General features: G+C 33.0%; 1 protein-coding gene across 4 annotated transcripts in view; it reads right to left on the bottom strand.

Annotated features, from left to right (window-relative positions):
* The window catches only part of PPP1R12A (protein phosphatase 1 regulatory subunit 12A), a 122,202-nt gene that overhangs the window by 12,410 nt on the left and 82,612 nt on the right, over positions 1-27,180 (bottom strand). For 2 of the 4 annotated variants that reach the window (XM_037513934.2, XM_054696189.1), the window contains 11 exons: positions 23,949-24,164; positions 22,839-22,933; positions 21,660-21,764; positions 20,602-20,769; positions 20,044-20,220; positions 14,070-14,160; positions 12,926-13,126; positions 12,523-12,691; positions 9,796-9,917; positions 8,394-8,459; positions 4,166-4,182 (listed from right to left, as the gene is read on the bottom strand). In XM_037513934.2, the coding sequence (XP_037369831.1) occupies positions 4,166-4,182; positions 8,394-8,459; positions 9,796-9,917; positions 12,523-12,691; positions 12,926-13,126; positions 14,070-14,160; positions 20,044-20,220; positions 20,602-20,769; positions 21,660-21,764; positions 22,839-22,933; positions 23,949-24,164 (1,427 nt within the window). The remainder of the gene's footprint in view (positions 1-4,165; positions 4,183-8,393; positions 8,460-9,795; positions 9,918-12,522; positions 12,692-12,925; positions 13,127-14,069; positions 14,161-20,043; positions 20,221-20,601; positions 20,770-21,659; positions 21,765-22,838; positions 22,934-23,948; positions 24,165-27,180) is intronic. The other 2 variants (XM_054696188.1, XM_037513935.2) reach the window with 2 other exon arrangements.

Here is a 27,180-nt window from a genome sequence, read left to right as displayed (position 1 = left end):
GAACTCTTTCCATTTTTTTGTGTATAGCAGTATTTCATCTTTCTATGTTTCTGAATATTCCACTGTGTGGACAGACCACACTTTTTGATAAAATCCCTTATGCGTGGGCACTTAGGTTGTTCCCATGTCTTAGTTATTATAAAAAATGCTGCAATAAACATTATATAGCACGCAATTTCTTGAGTTGATACTCTCATGTTCTTTGGACTCTTGGATGCCCAACAGTGGGAATGGCTGGGTTGTATGGTATTTTCATTTTTATTTTCTTAAGGTAAGTTCAGGTTGTTTTCCAAAATGGCTGCCCAACTTATATTCCCATCAACAGTGTAATATGGTTTCTCTTTCTCTGCATCCTCTCCAGCACTTGTTGGGGATCTTTTAAATATGTGTCATTCTCATGGGTGTAAGTTATCTCGATGTGGTTTTGACCTTAATGTGATGATGAACAGTTTTTCGTGTGTTTTTACTGGTCTTCTAGTCCTCTTTATGAACTAGCTGTTCAGCACTGCTGCCCATTTATTAACTGGGTTGTTTACATTGTGTACACTTTTAATATCTGTTAGATAGTTGTAGGTTGTGTAATGTGTAAATATTTTCTCCCTTTCAGTAGGATGTCTTTTTAATCTAATTACATTTTCTTCTGCTATGTAAATAAAGGCTTTTTAATTTGAGGGCATTCCATCTGTTTATTTTTGTTTTACTTCCCTTATTGTAGGAGTCAAGTTTTCAAAAACATCTTTATCATTTATATCATGAAATGTCATCACCAATGTTTTCTTCTATATATTTCATTGTTGCAAGTCTTATACCTAAGTTTTTGATCCATTTAAAATTTGTCTGCATGGAGTTAGAAGAGTGACCCAACTTCATTCTTTTACATGTGGCTGTCTAGTTTTCCCAACACCATTTATTAGAAAGACTCTCCTTTCCCTATTATAAAGCCGTGGCTCCTTTTCATGAATAAAGTTTGATATATATGTGGATCTATATTTCTGGGCTTTTGATTCTATTCCATTGATTCATGTGTCTACTTTTTTTAACGATTTATTTATGTTTACAAGAACTGAGGTGTAAGCCAGAGGTGGGGGCAGTGTGAGGATTCACCAGAGAGAGTGGGGAGCAGAACAGGCAGATGTACTGAAATTACACTGCTGAGGGGAGCAGCGGGCAAGACAGGAGAGGTCTGCTGTGCCATGTGGGTTAGCTACCTGGCCGGCCGGGGATAGAACTTGTGCTGCAGCGGCTGTTGATAGCTTTATAGCCTGTCTTTAACCCCTGAGCCACCAGGGAGGCCCTCATGTGTCCTTTTTTTATGTCAATACCATATTGTTTTAAATACTGTTGCTTAATAGTACAATGTAAAGTCAGTTAACATGATGCCTGTTTCTTTTTTTCAGGACTGCTTGTGCTATTAAAGGTCTTTTAGGAGTTCACGTAAATTTTAGTATTTTTGTTCAATTACTTTAAAGAACATTGTTGTTATTTCGATAGGGATTGTGTTGAGTCTATGTATCATTTTGGTAGAATGGTCATTTTTTTTTTATTAGATAATAAATTTTGTTATATTCCCCATACAATTGCAGCGCCCCCATTCTGACCCCAATCCCTCCCCTCCCGCCCCTGCCCCCCTAAAAGTGTCTCTGGTTCATAGTTTTTTGTTGATTTTGATTTTCACTTTCTTATAGTTATTCATTTTCCTGGTCCCTTATTTAAGTTTTCTAGATTCCTGCTATGAGTGAGACCATCCGGTATTTTTCTTTTTCTTTTTGGCTTATTTCGCTGAGCATGATCCCTTCCAGCGCCATCCATGTTGCTGCAAACTGCATGTGTTTATCTTTTTTGAATGCTGAGTAATATTCTGTGGTATATATGGACCACATCTTCTTGATCCAGTCATCTATTTTTGGGCATTTGGGCTGTTTCCAAAGCTTAGCTATTGTAAATAGTGCTGCTATAAACATAGGGGTGCAGGTGTTCTTTGGAATTGATGTTTCTGTGTTCTTTGGGTAAATACCTAGGAGTGGAATTGCTGGATCATATGGAAGCTCTATGTTTAGTAGGTCCAGAAATCTCCACACAGCTTTCCACAGTGGTTGGACCAGTTTGCACTCCCACCAACAGTGCAGAAGAGTTCCTTTTTCTCCACACCCTCGCCAACACTTGCTGTTGCTAGTTTTTTTAATATGTGCCATAGAATGGTCATTTTGATTGTACTGATTTTCCCATCCAAGAGCATGGGTGTCTTTCCATCTCATATCATGATCTAATTGTTTTAATGGCGTCTTGTAGTTTTCATTGTTTAAATACTTCACTTCTTTGGTTAATTCCTAGATATTTAAGTCTTTTTGAAGTGAATGTGAATGGTATTATTTTCTTATTTTTTTTCCTGCTCATGGTTTGCATATAAAAAAGCAAGATTTTTGAATGTTTATTTTACAACCTGCCACTTTGATAGCAAGGTTTAATGGCAAGGGACATTTACTGTTCCCCACAACTGTTTGATGGAGTTTTAAAGTTTTTCTTCATATATTATATCATCTGCAAATAATGGTAATTTCACTTCTTTTCTAACTGGATTCCTCGTATTCTTGTTTCTGATTGCTCCAGCTAAAGCCTGATGCTAAACTAAACATAAGTGGGGATAGCAGGCATCCTTGTTTTGCTCTGTCCTTAAAGGGGAGCTTTCAGTTTTTCACCATTAAGTATTATATTGGCTACAGGTTTGTGAAATAAGGTCTTTATTATGTTGAAGTAGGTTCCTTCTAGTCATGTCTTTAGAATTTTTATCATAAGTGGATATTGAATCTTAGCAAATTATTTCCTCATATCCACTGATAATGTTTTTATCTTTACTCTTGTTGCTATAATATATTATAATGACTTACATGTGTTAAAACATCCTTGCTTCATTGAGATAAATCTCACTTGACTATAACGTATAATCCTTGTCTTGTATTGCTGAATTCAATTTGCTAGCATTTTTTTTTAAAGATGTATTTATGCATACAAGAATTGGGGTACAGGCCAGAGGTGTAGAGGGTGACAGGATTCATCAGAGACAGACTGGGGAACAGAACAGATAGACTGACTGAAATACACTGGTGAGGAGAGCAATGGGCGAGACAGGAGAGGTCTGCTGCGCCATATAGGTAGCTCCCTGGCTGGCCAGGGATGGACCTCCTGCTGCAGAGGCTGTGGATAGCTTCCTAGTGCAATGCTTGACCCCCTGGGCCACCAGGGAAGCCCCCCAATTTGCTAGCATTTAATTGAAGGTTTTTGCATCATAATTCATTAAGGATACTGATCTTCTATCATGCTAACCTAATGTGCTTGTGGTATTAGGGTAATGTTGGCATTGTATAATTTGTGTTAGGGACAACTTTTTGAAAGAGTCTGAGCCAAGATGTGTTAAGTTCTGATTTAAAGGTTTGATAGAATTCACTTGTAAAGTCATCTGGCCTTGTGTTTTGTTTTCAGAGTGGTTTTTTAAAAAGATTTATTTATTTATGCATACAAGAGCTGGGGTACTGCCAGAGATGCGGGGTGGGGGGTGGTGATGAGAGGATTCACCAGAGACAGAGTGGGGAACAGAACAATGTGGATTGCTCCCTGGCCAGCAGGGGATCGAACTCCTGCTGCAGGTGTTAATTAAGCCTATTTGATCTAGTACCTCATTCAAGGATATTGTTTCTTACTTATTGTCTTAATCTGTCCATAGTTACAAGTGGAGTATTAAAATTTCCTACTATTAATGTGTTGCTATTAATCTCTTTCTTTAGCTCTATTGTCTCATGTATCTTGGTACTCCATCATCTGGTGCATGTATGTTTATTTCTTTTTGCTGGACTATACATCTATTTTATCCAATATAAGTATAACTGTTCATGACATTTTTTGATTGCCATTGCTTACAGGATTGTCTTCCAGTCTTTAAGAGTATGACTGTCTTTGTTAATATGGGTTTCCTATAGAGAGATGGTTGACCTTTGTGACTACTGAAATGAAAGTAAAGCCTCTGACAAAAACAAGCTATTAACAGGTAATCTAAATGTCCACAGATTTTTATTATTCAAATCTATCAACTTATAAGACCCACTTGGATCTAGCAACATGTTTTCAGGAAGGACAAAAAGAAAAAGTCAGTAAAAACAGAAGTAAAACATACCTAGAAATGGAATCCGTCTAGAAAGAAAAAGAAAAACATAGGCATACTAAATGTTTATCCTTTCATTAGATAGCAGAATGATCAAATTTAACATAATATCAATACTGTTTTCACACTATTAAATAAACTGATCTATTTATACCTTTTAACTTTAATGTTGTTTTTAGAAGGAAGTTTTAGAATACAAAGTCACTGTATATTATTACATGCACAATACCATGCAATTTACATTTGGCAATCTATAACTATCTTTTTTGAACTCCTACAAATATCACATTATAATCTTCTTTTAATTAGAAGGAAAAAAACTGAGAAATCAGACACATACTTATTACTTATATCTACTTGGTAGGAGGAAGTATCATATTTACATTAAGAAATATCAAGTTTACTAAGTGACAGTTCAAGCAATTATTTTTCTTATTTTTATTTTAGAGATAGCAGAGCCAAATAAATACCCTAGAGCATTTTAGTTCTTTTGGTACTGTTTAAAGTCTAATTCAAACTAAAAATGCCTTACTAAAGTTTATTTAAATTTCATTTGCAAAACCAATTTTGTACTTGACTCAATTTCTTTTTTGCTTTAAAGATTAATTTTTAGTTATTCTTTAGGTTTTTAACAACTCTAAGTTAAATTTTAATTTTTAAGATATTCATTTTGTAGGTTGCTTGCGAGTAGATGTTTAAAATTCTTATCACAAGAAAAAAATTTCTAACTGTGTGTTGATGGTTGTTAATTAGAATTATTGTGGTGATCATTTGCAACATATACTATCTAGTCACTATCTCATATCATATAATGTTATGGGTTTATATCTCAATAAAAAAAGAGTACAAGCAAGATCTTATAAAATATCTTACTCAAATTCAGGAAAATAACTATGGGGAAAAAATGTATACATAACAAAAATATCAGACCTCACTTCTTACTTTGCAGTCTAGTTCACTATTTTAAATTTCAAGAATAAAGAAAAACTCTAAGTATTAATAAATAAATCAAATCTTATTTGTCTACCAAAATGGTGCATTTTTATACTTTTTAAATTACAATAAAAAACCTAAAATTTATAATCTAAGTCACTTCTGAAAGTATAGCTCTATATTAACATATCCATTATTGAGCAACAGATCGCCAGAATTTTTTCATTCAATAAAATTGAAATTATTCTCAGTAAACACCTCCCCACATCCTCATATCTCAGTTCCTGGAAAACACAATTCTTCTTTCTCTAATTATAATTATAAAGTTTGAACACTTTATCTCATATAAGTGAAATCCTATACTATGTTTCACTTAGCAGAATGTCCTTGCTTCTTGTGTTTAAAATTCTTTTTCCATAGTAAAAGTACCCTTTATATTTTTCTGATTACAGCACCACAGTTTACATATAAAAATTCCTCTAAAATCCTACATCTGTCTGAATCTCTATTAACTAAGCACTGTTAACCATTCTTGTGAATACATAAAGTATCAATCTATGCAAATACATTTTATTTAACCTATTCCCTACCAATTTTGGGTATTTTTATAGTCTTTTTTACTTTAAGAATCATGCTGTGATGAATACTTTGCAGATTTATCTTTACATACTTCATTTTTTCCTTGGGAATAAATTCTTAGAAGTGGAATTACTAAACTGGAAGGAAAAACTTTTCTGTGAGGCTTCAGATTTACACTGCTTATTGAAACTCCAAAAAACGGTAAGCTTATTATAGTGGCAAAATCTTACAGGAAAATGCCTATTTCAGTACTAGCCATGAAAATCTGGGCATTATTAAACCTTTGCCAATTTCACTTTTGCATTATTAGGTCTTTGGAGAGTAAGGAGATTAAGTGAATTTTCAAGCTTATTGGCTATCTATTTTTTTCTTTTGAAAAATTTATAAATTTTATACATTCTGTCTACTTTTACTGAGTTTTTATATTGTACAAATATTAATCTTTTAGATGTTATACAAGAAGGCAAACATTATTTACTTTTAACTGAGCACATTAAGACCAATTTTAGTAATAAGGGTGTCATTGCTGCTATATTCTATCTTTGTATGCTTAAATAATCAAATTTGCTTATCTGTTCTCTATGGTTTCTTGCCTTGGTGTTATACTTAAATTCTTGATTTACTGTTAATATCCTCTGCATGGTAAAAGTTTTGCCATTCATTAACTTAAAGAAAGCGAATCATAATAACCAAAGTAACACAAGCCACATTTTTGGAAATAATGAAGACAAAGTAACTCAAAGTTTCTGGTATAAAATTTTATCTTAGTTTTCTTTTAATTTATATCCTAAAAATAGATAATTTGAGCTTCAAGCACAACTCATAATTTTCAAGAACTCTTGGGCATTTTACAACTTACCTTGCTTTGAAAGAAAAATGTACATACAAGAAAGTCAAGTTTTAAAATGGTTAATTTGGATTTTATAAGACAAATAGAAGCCTTGTCATCAAGCACACTGTTGAGAGGATGATAACACTATTTCAGAAAACACAGAAGAATTTTGCCAACCATACTTTTCCACAGAAAATAAGGGCTTATGCTGAGTTTTCAGAAGAGAGCAGCATTCTTATTGGGTGGAAGTACTTTTCTAGTCTAATGTAGAAGACACTATAGATTAGTGTCTTACCCTCCATTCTTCCTTCTCCTTATAGAGTTGTCCACATTAGTAGCAAAATAGCTGTATAGAATCAGTGGTGGGCCTTATTTGGCCTAAGCCAATTATTATAATCCTATGAGGTAAACCAGCCTGAGAATGAAGATGACACAGGATTGCATAATACAACTGAAGTACAATAAATTCTCTTTGTTTAATTCAGTTTGAGTTTTTGGTTACTTGTAACTGAAGGAATGTTAGCACAAAGCATGATCTAAACAATAATCTATCTGTTTAAAACAAATTTGAAACTAAGAAATTTTTTTCTTCTTGCAAATAATGTTCTACTTAATATAATACACCTCATATAATTTTAACAGTAAAACACAACATATGCTTCAAAGCAAAAAATCTGGAAGGCAGAAAATTTCTTTCCTTCTATTCCAGCATGATGGGACATGGGACCTAAGTGATATGTCAGTGAGAAATGCCAGTTAAAAATGGCTTACTTATTTCCCTGTTATTTACCTGTCTCTACTGTTTTTCCTTAAAAGACAGGAATTTCTACAGTACTACTGGAAAAGGAAGATAGGACAAGTTTATAAAACAGAATAAATAAAGTACATAGGTGAACTGGGATGAGTGCTGACAGTTAATTGTTAAAGGAATTAAATGTGAAAAGCTTTAACACTGCAAATAATTTACCCTTGGAAGTAATTAATTCCTCAATTTGTATGACTACCTAAACATAAAATTATCTTTGGGGTCAAAATTGGCAAATTTAGCCCAAAAAGTAATGTCCATAGTTACCTAGCACAGTTCACCAACATCTGATTATTTTACTTTTTCACAGATTGTTGCTGACTAAAATAAATTTTAACAGCTATATCGAGGAAGTCAAAATAAGGACAGTATGACCAGAATGCCATTTCAGGATAGACAGTGTTAAGTTTATATGGCAGGTTAGAACAACTTGTACATCGTAACTCCTAAGTGAATAGAATTCTTTAAAGCATGCCAGTTTTCTGCACAACCAATATGAAATAGTGGGGGAAAAAGGCTAGTAGGAAGAAACTTCCATTATTAGCAAACCATATAATTTTAAGGCAGTCAAACTTGTCTTAAATTTTTCATTAATACTGAGAAAAAATTCTCAGAAAACTGTTGGGAAGATTAGTTGGGATAATAAATGTAGAAGTCCTTTAGAGAAACTAAATTTCTAAATAAATGTAAAGAAAGTTAGAAAGGCCTGTCTTCTCCATAACATAATTTTGCCATTTACAAACTAAAATCTGGGTCTAGTAAGGTATCCACTACTTTTGAATATCCTTTAAATACTTTTTTCAAGGGCACAATTCTCTTTTACCTTTTCAACTATGAAGATCATTTTTTACACAATAAAATACATACACCATTTACAGCACAGAGTTGATGAGTTTTGACAGTTGTATATATCCATAAGACCACTATAATCAAGATCCAGAACATGTCTGTTGTGTTTAAAATATTCCTGTGTCCCTTCTTAGTTCCTTCAACCCTGACCCCAGACAGCGCACATGTAGGTGCAGTATTCATGAATAAATATAAACAAGGCAAACAGTAATCCTTAAAATATATCAATACTTGCTTTTTACCTGAGTTTCTTTCTTATTGGATCCCTCTTCTGTATCTGATTGCTGTTCTTGCTCATTTTCATCACTCTAAAATGACATTGCCAATTTATTTTAGAAAAGTAAAGATAAATTCCAAACAACTGGCATTTAAATACTTTAGTGTTTTCTAATTAAACATGATAATCTAGCTGGAAATAGATCAAAAGGAAAACTGATTTTTAAGTGGGAATTTTCAACCCTATTTAGAGAAGCCTATTTTGTCAGTCTCACACAATCTCTAAGTAGGTTAGCATATGTGCTAAGGAAAAACCATCTACCTAACATCTTGATTTAGGAAATACATTCTTATTGGGGATGAGGAAGTTGGAGGCTTAGTATGAGAAAGAAGATATTCCATTTTATATTGCAATAATTGCATGTACTTCAGTAGTAAATATAAGTACCAATTAGCTGATCAACTACAGCGAAGCAGCGAAAACAGTAAATTCATTGTAAGAAAGGTTGGATTCTACACAATTAGCAAGATTTATGCAATAGGTTTACACGGTTCATTCATCTAGAAATTTCTTGGGATTTATAGTACACCAAAGAGAAAATCAAGGTCTTAGGAGGCTATGGGAAAATTCTACTAAAAGGTCTTGACCATCTCAACAACAAAGGTTGTTGTATTCAAACACAGCTTGCTCAGACACACTATAAAAACACCACAGGCTTCAAAACTTTATCATCCTACTTTCAAGTTGGTATAGCTATTTCCAGCTATATAACACATAGCACATTTATTTAAAAAAAATGGGTAAGCCAGTTATGTCACCCACACAACGGGTATTAAAAACCTTATAGAATCTAAGGATTAGAGAGAATCTTTGTATAAATTATCATTTTGATATCTAGCAAAAATGATATGTAAAGTTACTAAGTAAACCTAAGAAATCAATGCTGCTGCTAGTACTATTTATTAATATAAATATATCAATTCTACATCACTAAGTGATAGTCTTTATGCATTTCAGTTTCATGGGAGAAAACAGGAATGAAAATAAAAAAGTAGGAAGGTTCCTAGGTCCTGCAAAACTAAAAAGAAACCTGCTTAATACAAATTGAGGTACAAATAAAAACTAGGGAAAACTAGTGATGGCTAGTTAGAACACAACTCAAGGCAAGCTCAAATTAAAAAGATGAGTATTGCCAACTTGGATCTTAGGAAACATTCTTTCATTGCTGGTTAAATGTATAACTCCAAAAAGTTAAAGGGAGTTAGTTAACAGAATTGAGGAATAAAGAATTTTTCTGATTTAATAGATCAAAAAAATGTAGTGAGGATTTAAAGAATATGTACTCTGAGGCATATAAAAATTATTAGTATGGACTTTTGAAAAGGTTAAGCACACTATCTAGTAGTTATATTTTAGTAGGTTCTCACATCTTGTGTCCAAAATGAAACTCCTGTTGATCTTCTCTTCTCTCTTGGTCGCCGTCGGTCTCTAATTGATTTAGTTTGTGATTTATCTTCTCCTTCTTTTTCCTCTTCTCTCTTTTCTCCCTCTGTTAAGGATTACAATAAATCAATATATATTGAAAGTATTTTGCAAGGCAAATGTAAAAACAATTCTAAGTCAACCTCCTTAATGAAGACTTCCAAAATTCTCTAATCAGAATTTTTGCCCCTTTTAGTACTTCTTTAGCACTTTATGTAAAATGCATCTGTATCTTCCATTAGATATGTTCTTGAGGAGCAAGACAAAAACGAATCTTAATTATTTCATTTTCTTAGTCCTTAAAACAAAAATTTGGGGGCCTTCTTGGTGGCACAAGGGGTTAAGCACCGCACTGTGAGGCAGTCCGCAGCCTCTGCAGCATGAGTTGGATCCCCAGCTGGCCAGGGAGAAACACACATGGTGAAGAAGACCTCTCCTGTCTCACCCGCTGCTCCCCTCAGCAGTGTATTTCAGTCAGTCTGCCTGTTCTGTTCCCCACTCTGTGTCTTGTGGATTCTCTCACTCCCCACATCTCTGGCCTGTGCCCCAGCTCTTGTATACATAAATAAATCTTTTAAAAAAATTTTGTTCAGGGGCCTCCCCGCTGGCGCAGCAGTTGAGCACCAGGTTGCGAAGCTGCCCGCAGCCTCTGCTGCGCCAGTTCGATCCCCGGCTGCTCCCCAGCCACCGGGCGAGGGTCCCACATGGCGCGCGGACCTCTCCTGCCGCCCACAGCTCCCCTCGGCAGTGTGCTTCGGTCCTTCTGCCTGCTCTGCTACCCGCTCTGGCTCTGGTGATTTCTCTCACCCTCCCGCGCTTCTGACTGTGCCCAGTGCTTGTATAAATAAATAAAAATAAATCTTTAAAAAAAAAAATTTTGTTCAAAAAACACATGTAACACTATTTGTTGACTAGAAAATAACTGAAGCCTATGAGGAAGATGGGGTGCCAGTTATTAATATCTGGTAAATAGTTACTATAAAGTTAATACTTAAAAAAAATCAGTTCTTGGGCCTCCTGGTGGCTCAAGGGGTTAAGACACAACCTATGAAGCTAGCCGCAGCCACTGCAGCATGAGTTCGGGTAGCTACCCACATGGTGCAGGAAACTACCCACATGGTGCAGCAGACCTCTAGATCTCTCCTGGCTCGCCTGCTGCTCCCCTCATTAGTGTATTTCAGTCAATTTGGCTGTTCTGCTCCATACTGTGTCTCTGGTAAATCCTCTCACCCCCATACCTCTGGTCTGTTCCCCAGTTCTTGTATGTATAAATAAATCTTAAAAAAAAAAAAAAAGTTCTAAATGACAGAACAACTAGTAGGCATCATATAAATTTATCAGTTTCTCCTTCCCCTATTCCCAGTCTTCATTTAGCAATAGAATAGATAATAGTAGTATTATTTCATTTCAATTACAACAGCCTCTAGAACAACCCCCCACCCCTTTAAATTCTGGGAAGAATATGTATCTTTCATCAAATACAGATCAATGTAAATAAATGTCAGTCTTCAATTTTGTTTTCTTCTTGGGACAATTAAAATGGCTTCAGACTTGTATACTAGAGAACATTAGGGCTTTCAATATGTTTCAAAAAGCAGACAAACATAAAACAAAGTAATGTGAGAAATTATTTTTTAAAGGCTGTGTCATTAACAAAGAATCACAGCAGGAGAAAGCACAAAACTTTAGTTTTAAGAAGGGTTTTTAAAGTTATCTTTGGAATCAATTAGAGCAAAAATTTGTAATTTCAGTGCCCGTAGTGACATAAATCACTAAAGTGTGTGGAGAGCACTAGTCCAAGGGAGTTGGGGATGCTACTATCTAGCTCCAATCAAATGTTGACATGTGAAAATTCAAACCAGTGATGCCATATCTTCCAAATTTCCAACAGAAAGACAGCCGACCTTTTATGCAAATATCCCTAATTTTAAATACTGGTTTAACATTCTGCAAACATAATTATTTAAATCAATGTTTTAAAAAACTGGAATATCTCAATGACCAACGAAATACAAACTTGCAAGAAGTTGGAAAGTGGTATTCTGATGTTTATTCTATGTAACTGGTGCTATCATGACTAACATTGAGATTTTGCTTTTAATACATAAAATATCTATAATCTGAAAAATAATCTTACTTAATACATATATCTGATATATGATAAGAATCAGAATTTAAATGAGCTTAAATGAAATAATAGGAAATGTCAATAGTGAGCATCAATATGCCAACATTTATCTGATAAAAAAATCTATTTCTCAAGAACAAAGATTAAACTATTTCATTTCAGCAAGGGCATTACATGTGTTAAGTGATTTTAGTTTACAATGATTTCACAAAAAAATTTAATAGAAGACATGATCTACAAAATCAACAAGAAAAGACTTAAAAGCACTGATAAACTACTTCTAGAACTAGTGATCCACCAGTTCTTCTATACTGACTTTTCTGTCTTTGTAGGCATATTTTTGTGAAATCTTACATTATAATGATATATATCAATTTGTCATATAGTTATCTATTTTTTTTTCATTTTCAACTATCATATTCTTTGTCTTGTAGGTACAATGAGTTTCAGTTTACATTATTGCTTCTTTTCTGTTGAAGTATTTGGAAAAACCAATTCAAAGGATTATTTGAAGGAAACTGTTTTCAAACTTTGGTCTTCTTACCTCTTTCATTTTCTTTTGTTAATCCTCTGGAGTAAGCAGAAGTTATACCTACAAGGCTATTTGGCCTGTTTATTTGACTTGAAGCATAGAGTGAACTGCTCATAGTAGAAAGTGAAGAGGACGGAGTGGTTGAACTTGAAGTTGATACTGGTCTGTAACGCTGGTAAGTCTGTGAAAAATTAAAGTTAAAACTCATTTGAATTATGAAACAGAAAAATCCATGTAGAGTAATTAAATTCATTTCATAGGAAAATATTCTAACCATGTTAAAATAATTCACATTTCAAGTTAAAGTCCTTTCAAGTATTTGTATATGGTTTGTTATATATAAATTTCTTCTTGTTTGAGAATGCAAAATTTATTCATATCGTTTAACCTAACCGTGTCATTGACATACTATTACCTCATCATATGTTCTGGAGTACTTCTGTTTATAGTCATCATCTCTAGATGTTTCTGATTCCTTCTTTTCCTCTTGTTTCTCTTTATCCTGTTTTTCTTTTTCTTCTTTTTCTTTTTCTTCATTTTCTTGTTCCCTAGTTCGGATAGAACGACTTCTTCCGATTGTTTTTTCAGCTTCCTGAAGATCAGTCAATGTCACCCCCTGCACACACAAAAAGATGAATTTAATTATGAGGCGCATTAAAGTTCACATCAAAGGAATATTACATAAGTAGATAAATTAAATACAAATGTACTAAAAATCAAAAACACATGTTTGGAATTGGTTTGCAAATTGAAACAAAATTTCTAGTTAGCAAGTCCACATTCATACTATGAAGAAACATGAATAAACATAATAATAAGTGTCATGAAAAATATAAAAAATGTCTAAGAAATTATCCCTATGTTCAAGCAATTAACAAAATAGCATGGGAAATGACAGAAATGCCATATGAATAGCAATGTTCCCCAAAAGTAGAGAGAAAAGCCAGTATGTACATTGTTTATATGTAAAGTTAAAATGTACTTGTGTTTTTGTACATATATATGCACACAGAGATTTCAGTAAAGAAATAATTTTGAAGAACAGGTTGAATTTCAAGAAGTAAAGGTACAAAGATGGAAAAAATATGTTAATATCCCAATAATAGTTCAATTTGAAATGTGACTAATGATAAAATCAAACAGCTGAATCTGGACTTTGGAACTCCTCAAAATGGTAAGGAACAAAGGCCAATATGAGGTCACATTAGAATAGCAAGGAGATAACTACCTGAATGACATTTTCCTCATACCTGTACATTAGCTGTATGACACACCTCATATAACAGACAACCCCAGCACCCCTTCCCTTCCCAAATTCACAGGATTCTTTAATAATTATTAGGCATTATATATGATAATTTAGTCTAACACTTATCAAATAATATGTGTCCAACACCATATTAGGAGTAAAAAAATAAATTAGATGAAATATAATACTAACAGTTTAACAATATACAAAAGGACATGGGGGGATTACTAAAGTAATCTTTACCTTTTAAGATTTACATATACTGTCATCAATAATTTGAAGTATTACATATTATGTATATTACATATACCTGTGTTGATCTTCTAGACTGTCTTGCTTGTCTCGATCTTGCTTTTCTTTGGGATTCTGATTCTTCATCTCTAACAGGTGTGAGGTATGATCTATAGCAATAAATAAAAAGTATTAATTTGAGACACAATACCTGTCAATGTAATAACATACAAATGTGTGTGAATGAAACATACAACTTTAGTCTTTTAATGGATTTTAAGAAATATGAGTCTTTAGAACATGGTCACACTCAATCTGAATTTCAACAATGCAACTTGATAATTTATTTTTATACTGGAACTACTCACATCAACATCACTTTTTTTTTTCTAGTTCTTCCTAACTGCATTTTTTTTTAAAGCCACATAATCTCATTCCTCTTAGATGCTTTTTGATTCCTTACAACACCATCCTATATAACATGTGAAGTCATCTGGCTAAACTCTAGACTGTCAATGTCCTTTTAGGGATCAGTGGTTAGGACTGCATGCACCATTCATGCTATGGGCTGATGAGTGAGTTAGCAGTTCTCCCTGCATTCTTGTCATTGTGCATTTATTAAGATGGTCTTGGCTAAATTTTAAGTTCTCTGAAAACTCAAGTATTTTTATACCTGAACTGATTTTAAAAATCAGCATTTTATACTTGGATAATTGATATTCTGGTATTAAGAAGAGGGCTTGTCATTTACTTTAACTAAATTTCATCTTACAAATAATTCTATGTTCTATCCTGTTAGAGGACAGGCAGAAAGAACTTCACAAGCATATAAAATATGTCCAGCTTAAATAATTAAGGGATCATTACTTGATGATCCCTTAATAAGGAAGATGCAACATAACAGGAACACTTGCCCACAATAATCAATATTACTTGGAAAGTTCAATGGTTAACACTTATCTAGTTAAATTATGTAGCTCACATTTCTTAGAGATCACTTTGAAGCATCTTTATTTTCTATGCTGCATGTTAAGTTTAACAAGTTTATACCACCTGCTATCTCTTTAAATGTTACTTTTTTTAAAAGTTTTTTTTGGTTAGTTTTAGTATTCTTCTCAAATCATAATTCATTCTCATTTAACCTACTTGAAACAATTTATATACTGGTGACTAACCAGAATTTATTCTTGGTTTTATGTACCCTATTTTTTTTTCAATGTGTCCTTTAAAGCTCTAAATTCAGAGCGCAAAACACATTCAAATTCCTTAGACTTACTAAGTTTCTTCAGAATTCTTCTGAGAGCTCCTCATTTTCTTTCATATACATAAAAATTAGTCTTTCCCTCCCTCTTGCATTAAAATAAAGCTATCTCCCTAAAACTACAGCATATGATCCATTACTCCTAAGATTTACCTCTTTATAGATAATTAAGATAGGTCATTCCTCATCCAAGATCCTAGTTGCCTCAATTTCATCACTTAACTCTTACTTATTGGTTGAAGTTAGTTCTAGACTACTGTTACTCCTTATTGCTTGTATTCTATTTACAGATAAACTGTAAGCAAGCCCAGTCAAGGAATTCCCAAGACAGTGCTTTTACTGGAATGAGATATTCAGCAAATTTAGAGATGAAAATCCCACTGCCACTGTATTTTGACTATTTTGCTTTTATTGTGTGGTTTAAGAAAATATCACTTGTTTTTTCTATTCAGTTGACTAACTTATGAGATTGTATCATCATGATATAATTTCTTTTTTCCTCTTTATCTATGTACATTTATCTCATCAGTAAGGAACAACTTACTGGATTGTAGCATTTCACTGAAGAGCTCTCACAAATTTGGATTCCACTAAAATATTGGTACTGGTTTAAGTTGATAACTTAAAATTTTTATTTTTTAAATTAAATTTCTAATTACTTGTTTTCTGTTACTTACTTTTCCCTCCTAATAGTGGAAGTGCAAGGGAAAAATTCACTAAATAAAACATTCTGGTTATCAGCATTTTCTTTGCTTGACCTTTTTTTTAGCTGAAATTCTCTACAGGCAACTTCATTTGTACTAATGGAAATACTCAAAGAGGATTAATATAATCAGTGGGAAACCTGTCCTCACTTCCTTCCATAATGTTCAAGTCACACTAAGCATCACACTTCTCTTTTGCCATTGTTTTATGACTTGCATTCTGAATAAAATCTCAAGTTTTAAGGTTTTATTTAGATACAACAGATATTTCCTTACTTTCATATTAACTAGAGATTTTTCTGGGACAAGTAATTTAAAATGAGAAAGAGAGTAACAAACTTGTTATTAAAGTTTAAGAGACATCAATTCTGAAATGTACTACAGTGCTTATTTATTTGTAAAAGAAGCTGGTTAAGTACATTTGTAAAGTGCTCTACATTCTACCTTTATCCAAGAAAATCACAACATATTAAAGGGTGTGAGAAGTACTGAGGGGAAAAAAACCTATTTAACATTTTTTTTTAATTCAGCATCATCCGGTATTATTTAAGTATACTTGAATGGATACTTGTTTTTCTTTTGAGGCACATCTATTAAATGTGGAAAAGTGGTGAAAAATCAGCTTGGAATATATAAACCAAAGGCTATTTTTAATTCATTCATTTAACAATTATTTATGAATCTATGGGTTCAATGCAATTTATTGCCTATTTGACTTTCATGAGGCAAAAAGGAAAAAGAAAAGTTAAAACCTAAATGTGATAGAAAATCTGGTTGTACAGAAAAGTTTATAGCAGCCCAAATGGCAGCATGTATCATCACTTCAGCTTTTCATGAGCTGTACTGAAAGTAAATATGATCCTGGACAACAGAATTCTGACTCCTACTATATATGGACAAAATTTTCTTATTTAGTTTAGGACAGGGAAATTTGGTTTGCTACTTTGCTCTTTTGCCATTCCCTCCCCCCAACACCGCCCCCTCAAAACATGAAACTCTTCCCAAAAAGTCTAGAATCTTTTTCAACAGTTTCAAGTTACCGTGAAAATTAATAAATCCATTTCTCATATGCAGGTTAGGGAGATAACAATTACTAGTTGGAAGTCTTATAAAATCTGTTTATTTTAATTTTCCATATAACATACGCTTCAAATTAGCATAAAAATGCAGGCTATCAACTGATAATACATAATATATTTCCGAGTTCCTATCAATATACAATTCCTTTCTCGGTGTACCTGTATAGAGTAAGCCTCTAAGAATGGAATGTAAAGAAGAAAAAAAAAATCCATATATATTATGTTTTTAATTCCAAAGAGCTGATCATCAAAAAGACATCACTCAAACTCTAAGGTTGCCTTAGTCATTACTATATCATTCTGCTATACTGGTTCCATTTCTTATAATTACATAGGGTATATAATTTTGATTCTTCTTAATTTTAGATTGCTTACTATCTTATTTGGCGCGCCCAAAGGTTGTCATTTTTATATTAAGGATTTTTTTTTACCCAAATAAATGTAGTTATCCTTTATTTCACTGACATTTGTTGGCTAAAATGTTTGTTTATCTATAATATTTATATTTTGGTTAGTTAACCAAATTACATCTTAAAAAAAAAAAACCAATCCAGTTGTTGCTCGTCTTTCATTCTAGAGGGAATATAAACGTGCAAAGGGGAGTCGGCTGAACTAAGGAAAAATGGGGGAAGATAGTAGTTACAGTAAACAATAATTCCATGCAAATTCATGCTACAAATAAGAAGTTTTAGTTACATAATTATTTTGCAATTAACAATTCTTTTATTAAGTATTTGTATTTCTCCATAGTAGAAATATGTTCCCCATATGTAAAGCTAGCTTCTCTTCTTATACCTCTCCTAAAATTAACCCACTGGAAATCTAACCAAACCAAGAAATCCTCATCTTATGTTCATTGATAAAGACAGGAAAACTCAAGAATACTGTGAAATTTAATAATGTGCATTGTAACTACATAATACTGAAAAGTACATATGCAAGGGTACCTAAAATGGTATAAGTATATTTACTTATCTTTTTTCAACCATAATATATTCTTAAATCATCATGTAAATCTTTTTGGGGTAAATGTTCAACCATATACATTTCAAAGCCATTAATGAAATTTAATTAGGAGACAAACAGATAAGGCCAACAATGTATTCAAAACTGCAAACAATTATTTGACATGAAACAAAACACAAACATTATTACTGCAAACATCATTGAAACAAGGTAAGACAAACAAAATTTCCATAATACAGACCAGGAAAACTGTCAGTGGACACTTTCTTTCTTATACTATTTAGAATCAGCTTGTCCTAAAAACATTTTTAAATATTTAATCCCAATCTTTCATGTCTTCTAGAAATAATTCTAAGAAGTTGCTCAACTCTCCAGCAACATAAAAAATAAATCTAAGGTTAAGTGCCAAACTTGCTCTAACACAACTAGTAATTCTGGGGAGACTTTCATTAGGCTTTGTCATGGCATGCTAGAGACAGAAAGGATCCTTTCTAGTGTTAAAAATCACATATATCTAATTCCTTATATTATATAAGAAGTACTTCTGACCCAGAGACAACTTTAACTTAGGATCAAGGCAGAACAAGGAATAAAAAAAATACTAGACCCTTTTCCTTCTAACTGTCCTTCCCTAAAGCAAAGCTTTCAATTTTATTTTCATTATAAAAGTGACAGGGGTCTATAATCTAATTTCTGTTGGCTATATGGTCTTACTGAAAAAAACCACAAAAACCTAAAACTGACTTAAATTTGTAGAATAAAGAGTAATTAAAATATGATATGACCTATATTGGTATCAAATTGCAAAATGCTAACCATTTTTTGTGGTGTCACAGAATTATCACTAATATCTCCATAAAAAAATAGAAATGAAATATATATATATTTAGAGAAACTAAAAAAATGCAATGACAGGGAAGAAAATGTTTAAAATTAAAAAATTTCATAATTTGCTTTTTATAATATTCACAAATAGTACTGTAAAACTGCTACTATGTACGCCAAGTCAAATACTTTGCTAGGCACTAGAAACAAAGGATGAAACAAAGGATGAATAAGATGGGATATAAGCACCCCAAAGTTAATGTGGTTGGGTATTTTAAATAAGGAAAATATCAGTCCATGTAGCTTCTTTAATGTTTCAAAAAACATAAACAAGGATATATTCAGTTTCCTAACATTTCCTTCTTTCTCAAGAAGAAAAACAAAACTAAAAGTTAGGGACTATATCATAATAAAGCTGAAAGAACACTGTGCTGATTTTTCTGCAATCTTGGATCAAGGCTCATTTCTCACACTATCTATATAAATAAAATAGAAAAGTCACTTAGTATCGCAGAGTCTCAGTTTCCTTCTGTAGAACAAGCACATCACAAAATATCATATACAGGTTCCTTTCCACATCTATGATCCCATACCAATTAACAGTACAGGAGAAAGAAGTAAGCAATCCTCGCAAATACATTTAATACACACAATAAATTCATAGGCCCTTTGAAAAATTTAATGAGTCCCTGCTACACATCAGAACTAAAAAAATTAAGTGAATGTATTATTATTTGGCTTACATGTCAGCACAAGAAGGCTTGGTTAACCAAGAAAATCTTAAAATGAAATTCTCAAAAGTAACAACAAAAGTCTAACTTCAATTATCTTCGTAATGGGATAAAAAATAACAATATTAAAAAAACACTTTTGTCTTGTGACATCTAACTTTCAATGACTGTGTATTTAGGTTTTCATCACAAAAATGTTCTGAGTTAAAAACCATTTATAAAATTAAGATGGCTAGGTAAGAACACAACTGCCTGGCTCATTGCCTTTAAACAAACACATCAGTTCTGTCAGAGAGAGGTCACTAAGCCTAAATACTAGATATTACTAATTGTATCAATTAACATAGTTCTGAGCTGATACAGATTATTTCATTTCTTAACCTACTGGAGAGGTCACCAACTTCACAAGATAAAAAAACAAAACAGAGCAAATAACTTCATCACTGGAGAGATAATATGAGCAGTTCTTAACAGGACCTTTACACACCTGCGTCTCTCCCTGACCTCTGATGTGGAGGAGACAGTGCCAGCAGTAGTTGTAGTCAGGGTTGTGGTAGAAGCTGCAGCATTTACAACAGTTGGAGCAACAGGAATGGTCACTGCCGTAGGAACACTGTCCTTTTCTTTTTCAGTACTATCCTCAGCCCACAAACGATTTGAGGTACTATAGCATCATAAGCAGCAACACAAAAAGAGAAAAGGAAAACAGCTAAACAATGAAAGCACTTTCTAGCAGCTGAAAACATGTAACTATAGGGATGGATTTTTTTAAAACACATGGCAAGACATCTTTGAACATGAATCAAAAAGCTCACCCAGAGCTGTTAAAGAGAGAAATTTATATTTTAAGCAGCCTAATAAATCAGAAACTTAATTTTTTTTCCCCAGACATGCATAGTTGCCACTTTTGGAATCAAATTTTGTTTGTAAATAATTTTAACAAGGTAAATGAAAAAATCCAGAGCCCCATGATCTTCTAAACAAAAATGCATGCACATACATAAGCACACAGTAGACCTGAACACAAAATGTATCTGTGACTCACCTGCTTTGTGTGCCTGCTGAGGAAGAACCCGTTGTAATCTTTGTAGTAGTGCTTGTGCTGGAAAGCAGGCTTTTCTGAAGCCCAGCTGCAGAAGTAACTGTTGGTGTTGATGTGGTGCTTGGAACACTAGAACTAATCAAATCATCTTGTCTTCTACCAAAGGAGTAACTAAAGGAAAGAGTCATCTATATAGGATGTGTTTGTATGTGTACTCTATAGTTAAAGTCTATACATTATACAGATTCACAAGACTAGGAATAAATCTAAAAATCTGTGTTCCTAAATACACCACCAGCTCCAGCACCAAGAGTTGCACCTACAACTTGCTAGAGTTTAGAGATTTCACTAATTTGGTAGTGTATCATTTAACTGTTCCTCGTCCCCACCCACCCCCCTTCCTGCTTCCTGAACAACACTCAAAGATGACCTGATTTGATATTTAACATATCTGTAAGTGTTCCAGACCATACAGTTATGTCAGACCAGACCTGAGAAAAACACTTAGGTTTTTTTTTTCTCAGTGAAAATAAGATCTTGACATTTCTGAAGAAACCTGTTTTAGCAATGAGAAGTGATCTATGTCTACATTATACTTGTTTTTAAGTTTATTTTTCCTTTTGGATTCCTTTAACAGAAAAATGTAAGTTCCCCCATCTCTGCTGCCAATATGATATTACCAACATTCTAATTCAAGTCATTTCCATAATTCTGAATTGTAGACAACTAGAAACTTTCCAGGTCACCAAATAATGACCATATCAATTAAGAAAATGATCTATTTCAATTGCTCTAGTCAATTATATAGGAAGTTGCACTTAACATGCTAAAGTCTAAAAGATAAAATAAAAATATTTACTAGGAAGGCATAAATAGGAGCAAAATTTTACCTTTCAAATACATATCATGCCTTTAAAATGATTTTTTACTTGAAGAACAAAATATATAATATTTAATGAAAGCACATACTTTCTTTCATGACATCAAATTGAGGGCTCCAAACAACTCCTCATATATTTACAAAGGTATATACAAAAGTTACTTAAGAATTATAATATTACCTTCTATGATAAGTTGAGCCTTCATTAATTGAGCTATTCTTTTTGAGATCATCTTCCCATTTTCTTCTTGTATAAGAACTACTTGTTCGCAAGCTTGAAGAGTCTCTGTGAAAAGAATACCCTTCAGATTCTGGTAGGTAATTTTAAATAGGATTGAAAAAGCTATATATTTCTCAAAAGATTAAAAATAAACCTGCCATATGAACCAGCAATTCTACTTCCAGGTATCTTTCTGAAGAATAGAAAAACAATAATCAAAAGGAAACCTGACTCCCATGTTTACTATAGCACTATTTCCAACAACCAAACCATAGCAACAACCTAAGTATCCCCTCCAAAAAATGAGTGGATCAAGATGATGCAGTATATGTGTGTGTGTATATACATATATCTATAGTAATATCTATATACACACACATACACACTGGAATAGTACTCAGTGATCAAAAACAGATAAATATGGGATGGCGTGATTTATATGTGAAATACAGAGAAAACAAACAGTGTGTTAAATAAAAACAAATTTTAAAACCAACATAAAACTGAGGTATCCAGGGTAAGGCGGGAAAGAGGAAAGAGTAAGAACTAGGTAGGGAGAGAGCACAATGGACTACAGTGGAGAAATATGGGTGCTTTGGTTGTGGGTGTACACTCCTGAAAGGAGCAATCCAATATACTTTCAAAATACTAACAAGGATGTAAACCAATGGTACTTCAATAAAAAAGAAAGCTGTACATTAATAAACAGCAGTGAAAGTAGAAAGTAGCAACATCACTTGAGAAACACTCTGAACTATTCATTAAGAAGTGAAATTCCAGTTCTAAGATTCTATCCCTAAGGTGTAATTTTAATTATATGGGAAAAATTAAATATTTATGTAAATTTTATCTATAATCACAAAATATTGGACAACTTAAAAGTTCAAAGCATAGGGAAAAGAAATGGTTATTTTAACCTCCGCAATTCTACTCTGTGGAATATTGTGTACTGATGAAAAACAATGCTACTCAATCAACAGAGACTACACTTCCTCAGGTCTATGTACTTGGAGTTGTCAGGAATGTCCTCCATCTCTTCCTGCATTTCATATCCCACATAATTGCAACAATGCTCATGTAATAAATCACACTAAATAATAAAGATATTTAAAAACATAAAGCAAATAAAAATGAATCCACCTGTTTTCTTTCTCTTCAATGTCAGATGTACTAGCTAGTCGTCTTGGTATTGTGGGCGCAACATATGCAAGCCGAGTTCCTTTACTATCTTTCTCCTATATAACAGAGTGGAAAACAAGTTAATGAATCTGTGCAACCATTATAAGCACTGCTAAAAATATTAAGGAAAGAGCACTCAACAACATATAATTGAAACAGTCATTACAGTTTATAATATTTCTATAATTCCCAGTTAAACTCTAAAATTGATGTCTATCAATCAAGTAATACAAGCACTAAAATGAAGCCTGTTCAAATTTTCCTCTTTTCCTTCAGTCTAGAAATAAGCAATATTTTAACTTAAAAAAAGAGGAAAAATTGCTCCACATCTTAATTTTTCTACAACTTCTATAACAAACTAACTTACGTAGTATCATAAGTTAAAATATACTTACCCTGAGAAAAAAGGTCTTAATATGGTTCATTAATAAGCTGCAATCATTTATGTCATACAAGCTACTTATAACCTTGATATTTTATGCTTTAAGATATGATTATAATATGAAAACAAAAATTATTTAAATTATATTTTTATATCTAAATTTAATTCAGAGTGTAATGACCATGACATCCGATTCATTCCCACTACACTGACAGAAAACATTTGGGGAAAAAAGGCAATACATTTATTTTTTTGGCAACACATTTAAACAAAATAAAGAAATTGCATATGTTAGATAAATGCAAACTGTGAGTATAATCACAGTCTAGAATGTGTTCCCAAGCTTTGAAATTCTTTCAATAAGTTTTTTGTCTTAATATCAATACATTTTATTACAAATTTTCACATAAAATTAAGGATTTCTTTGAAGATTGTCTCAATTTATTTTTTGGGTGAATATATCTGATCTCTCCAATACTTATAATTCAAGAACTACATTAGTTTAATGTGGTTATATTTGCATTTTACGAGGTGATTCACTGTATCAGGAGAATTAGGTTGACACACAGATTTAATGATGAGTAGAAAATGCACCAGATTTAATGACAAGAGTAGAAAATGTACCAGGTTTGGTGTTGCTGGAAAACAAATTATTAGTTTTTTAGAAACCAGACTGTGAAATAGATTACCTTTTCTTTATTATCCAAAGAAGAGGAAAGTCTGGGGCTTGAAGCTGAACGCATAACACCTGCTGTGTCTTTTTCTTTCTGGGCCTCTTTAGATGCTGTGATTTCTGCCAGTGCACCATAGCTGCCAGTTTTTCTAAGCCCTAACCTCCATGATGCAGGTGACTCGTCTTTTCTCTCTTCCTCTTTAGGAGAAACTTTTGTAGCCGAGGTTGGAAACTTTTTGTTTTATTTTTTAAGGAAAAGAAAAAAGAATTATCAAGACTGACCAGTTCATAAGCTGAAAATGAGAAGTGTACAGATAATGTCTAACACTATAGTTAATGGTTCAGGAGAAAAGACTTTTACTAAGCAGGTTAATGTCTTAGTCCAAAATCTAAAGAGCTATATCTGAAAAAGGAACGAATTACCTTTCCAGAAGAAGTTAGATTTAAGAAAACACACTCCACACTTCATATCACACAGAAAAATTATAATGCAAATACAAAGAGCAATAAGCACACAATAAATGACTTAAAAACCATGCATATTTGGAACCAATGTTTATATTAAACTTGTTATGTTGAAACCTAATATAAATCCTTGCACATATAAATGCCTCACCATATATTTTTCACCCTTATTGGGCACAAGAACAATGCCAGTTTTGCGCAAGCCCTGCCTCCATGATGCAGGATCTACTGATTCCACCACAGGCATGAGAGGAGCAATGAAATCATACTAAAGTCAATTAAAATAAGACAGGTAAAGAGATAAAGATTGAAAGCATGAAAACAGAAAAGGGAAGTTAAGAGCAAAGACCACTTTTTTATTTTTAAGAGAATTTTATAACAAATTAAAACCCAATACTTGGGTAATGATTCAATCTCAAAAAGTCATCCATTACATGTTCAGTTCTTTCATGAAAAAATCTAACTCTAATAAAGTAACTTCTAAAGCAGTTAAAGGCACACAGAGCAAATAATATAGTATGTGAAAGAACAAACCACTGCACTTGAATTTTATTTTTATTCATTTATATAATTGTTAAAAAATTTTAAATCCAACATAATCAACAAGAGGTAAAAACTGATAAGTTCCTAAGTGTATTTAATTCAATAATAGTTTTAATACCATAGCCTTAAATTTATTTTCTCATCAATCATTAACATTTCAATTTACAAGTATGTTTGATACAGATATTTATTCCATATTCAGGTCTTTCCAACAGCTTTAAAAATGGGACATCTTTTTTATTTAAACAGTTTCACTTCATCTACTTAAAGAGTTAAAATATTCGCCACAATTAAATATAGATGGATGAATACAGCAAGTAACTAGTTGCGACAGAATACTGATAATTTTTTTAAAGTCTTTTTTTCATGTTTATTGCTAAAGTTTGCTAAACTGAGATTAATGGAGCTTGTTAAGCATCCATGATGTCAGAAGACTACTTCATAGACAAAATTGCTATAAAATACCCCTAGTACCTCCAGTAATTCATTCCTTTCAAAAAGGTCTAGTACAGACACATGATATACAGCATTCCACAGTTCCCAATACGTGCACTTACGCATTATCGGGCGCCAGAACAAAATTACAGAGGGGTTGTGGGATATTTTAGTGTTGAGAGAAGCACAGTGACATCTGTTGGACACAGCATAAACCAACATTAACTTATTTGCACTTTACTTTATAAATGAAACAAATAGGTGTCCTTTAGCTGAGAGTTTGGGAACCGTAATTATTACTTTCTGAGTTTAAAGTGTCACAGTACTCTAGAACAGGAGTTGGCAAACTTCTATAAAGGGCAGGATTGTAAATTTTAGGTTTTGCAAATGATTAAGTCTCTATTCTAACTACTCATCTATGCTCTTGTGGCACAAAAAGTAATACAAAGTTGACTGTGGCTTGATCAAATAAAACTTTATGTAGAGATAGAGAAATATGAATTTATATTTCAATCACTTTTTTATTTTTTCCCCAATATTTAAAAATGTTAAATTCACCTTAACTCATGAGTTACCTTTTTGCATTCATCCTCCATGATTATAAAACAGATAGCAAATAACATCTGAAGCATGTTCGAACAGAAACTAACACGTTTACTAGTATCAAGTCCTAAACTAGGTGCTTCAACTGAGTTCTCTCAATCTCTAAAAACGTTCAACAAAATACACTAGTTAGAGGATTATTTTGGAATTGAGAAAAAATACAGTAGTATCACTTCTGAAATGGACATTTATTGGATTATAATGACTGATAACCTCCACTCTGCCTTAATATGATTGTGGATGTAAGTACTGGTTCATATGTCTAAAAGCTACCTTCAATTTTACTCAATGTATAAAATGAGCATCTCTGAAATATTCAACCAATCCCATTCTCTGAAACTCTTGATTTTTTTGTAATAGCACATGATCTTGAATTTCCTACTGTTCTGAATACTTCCTTTCCTGGGTTTTGTGTTGCTAACAACTTTCCTTGCCACAACTCTGCAACATAAGCACGTCTGTTATCACATCTCCCACTGTCTCTTCCCACTTTGTTCTCCTGAGAAGAGTTGGGAATAGAGTCCTCTGTATTTCTTCAGGCTAAATATTTTTTGTATGCAGCTTACTCTCAAAATTTGTTACTCTTAGGTTGAGTCTGATTCCTAAATTCCCAGTCCTGAATTTCTGTTAACTTGTAATATGAAGTATCTAGAACATATAGAATCTGAAACTCATCATGTCCTCCAAACCAACTATTCCTCAGTTCCCTATTTCTGTTAAGGGTACCAACAGTCTCTTCAATCCCCATGTTTAAAACTTCATTATCATGTTATACTTCTTCTGTCATCTTCCATCATCTATAATTTAGGTACCAAGTCTTAAAATCTCCTCTCTATTGTAAGAACACTGTCATTTCTCTAGTTTATATCTTTATCAGTCTGGGAAACTTTAATAAAGACTTTCTAGGGCTTCCCTGGTGGCACAGGTGGTTGAGCACCGCACTGTGAAGCTATCCACAGCCTCTGCAGCACGGGTTTGACCCCGGCTGGCCGGCGAGAATCCCACATGGCGAAGCAGACCTCTCCTGCCTCGCCCGCTGCTCCCCTCAGCAGTCTATTTTGTCAGACTGCCTGTTCTATTCCCCATTCTGTCTCTGGTGAATCCTCTCACCCTCCCATGCATCTGGCCTGTACCCCAGTTCTTGTATAAAATAAATAAATCTTAAAGGAAAAAAAAAAAAAAAGACTTTCTAATAAACCTTT

This window comes from Talpa occidentalis, unplaced genomic scaffold, assembly GCF_014898055.3.
Source record: "Talpa occidentalis isolate TD23 unplaced genomic scaffold, MPIMG_talOcc4v2.1 talOcc4.16, whole genome shotgun sequence".
NCBI classification, from domain to species: Eukaryota; Metazoa; Chordata; class Mammalia; order Eulipotyphla; family Talpidae; genus Talpa; species Talpa occidentalis.
Note: the sequence above shows the minus strand (reverse complement) of the source record. Positions and strands in the feature narration are given on the sequence as shown.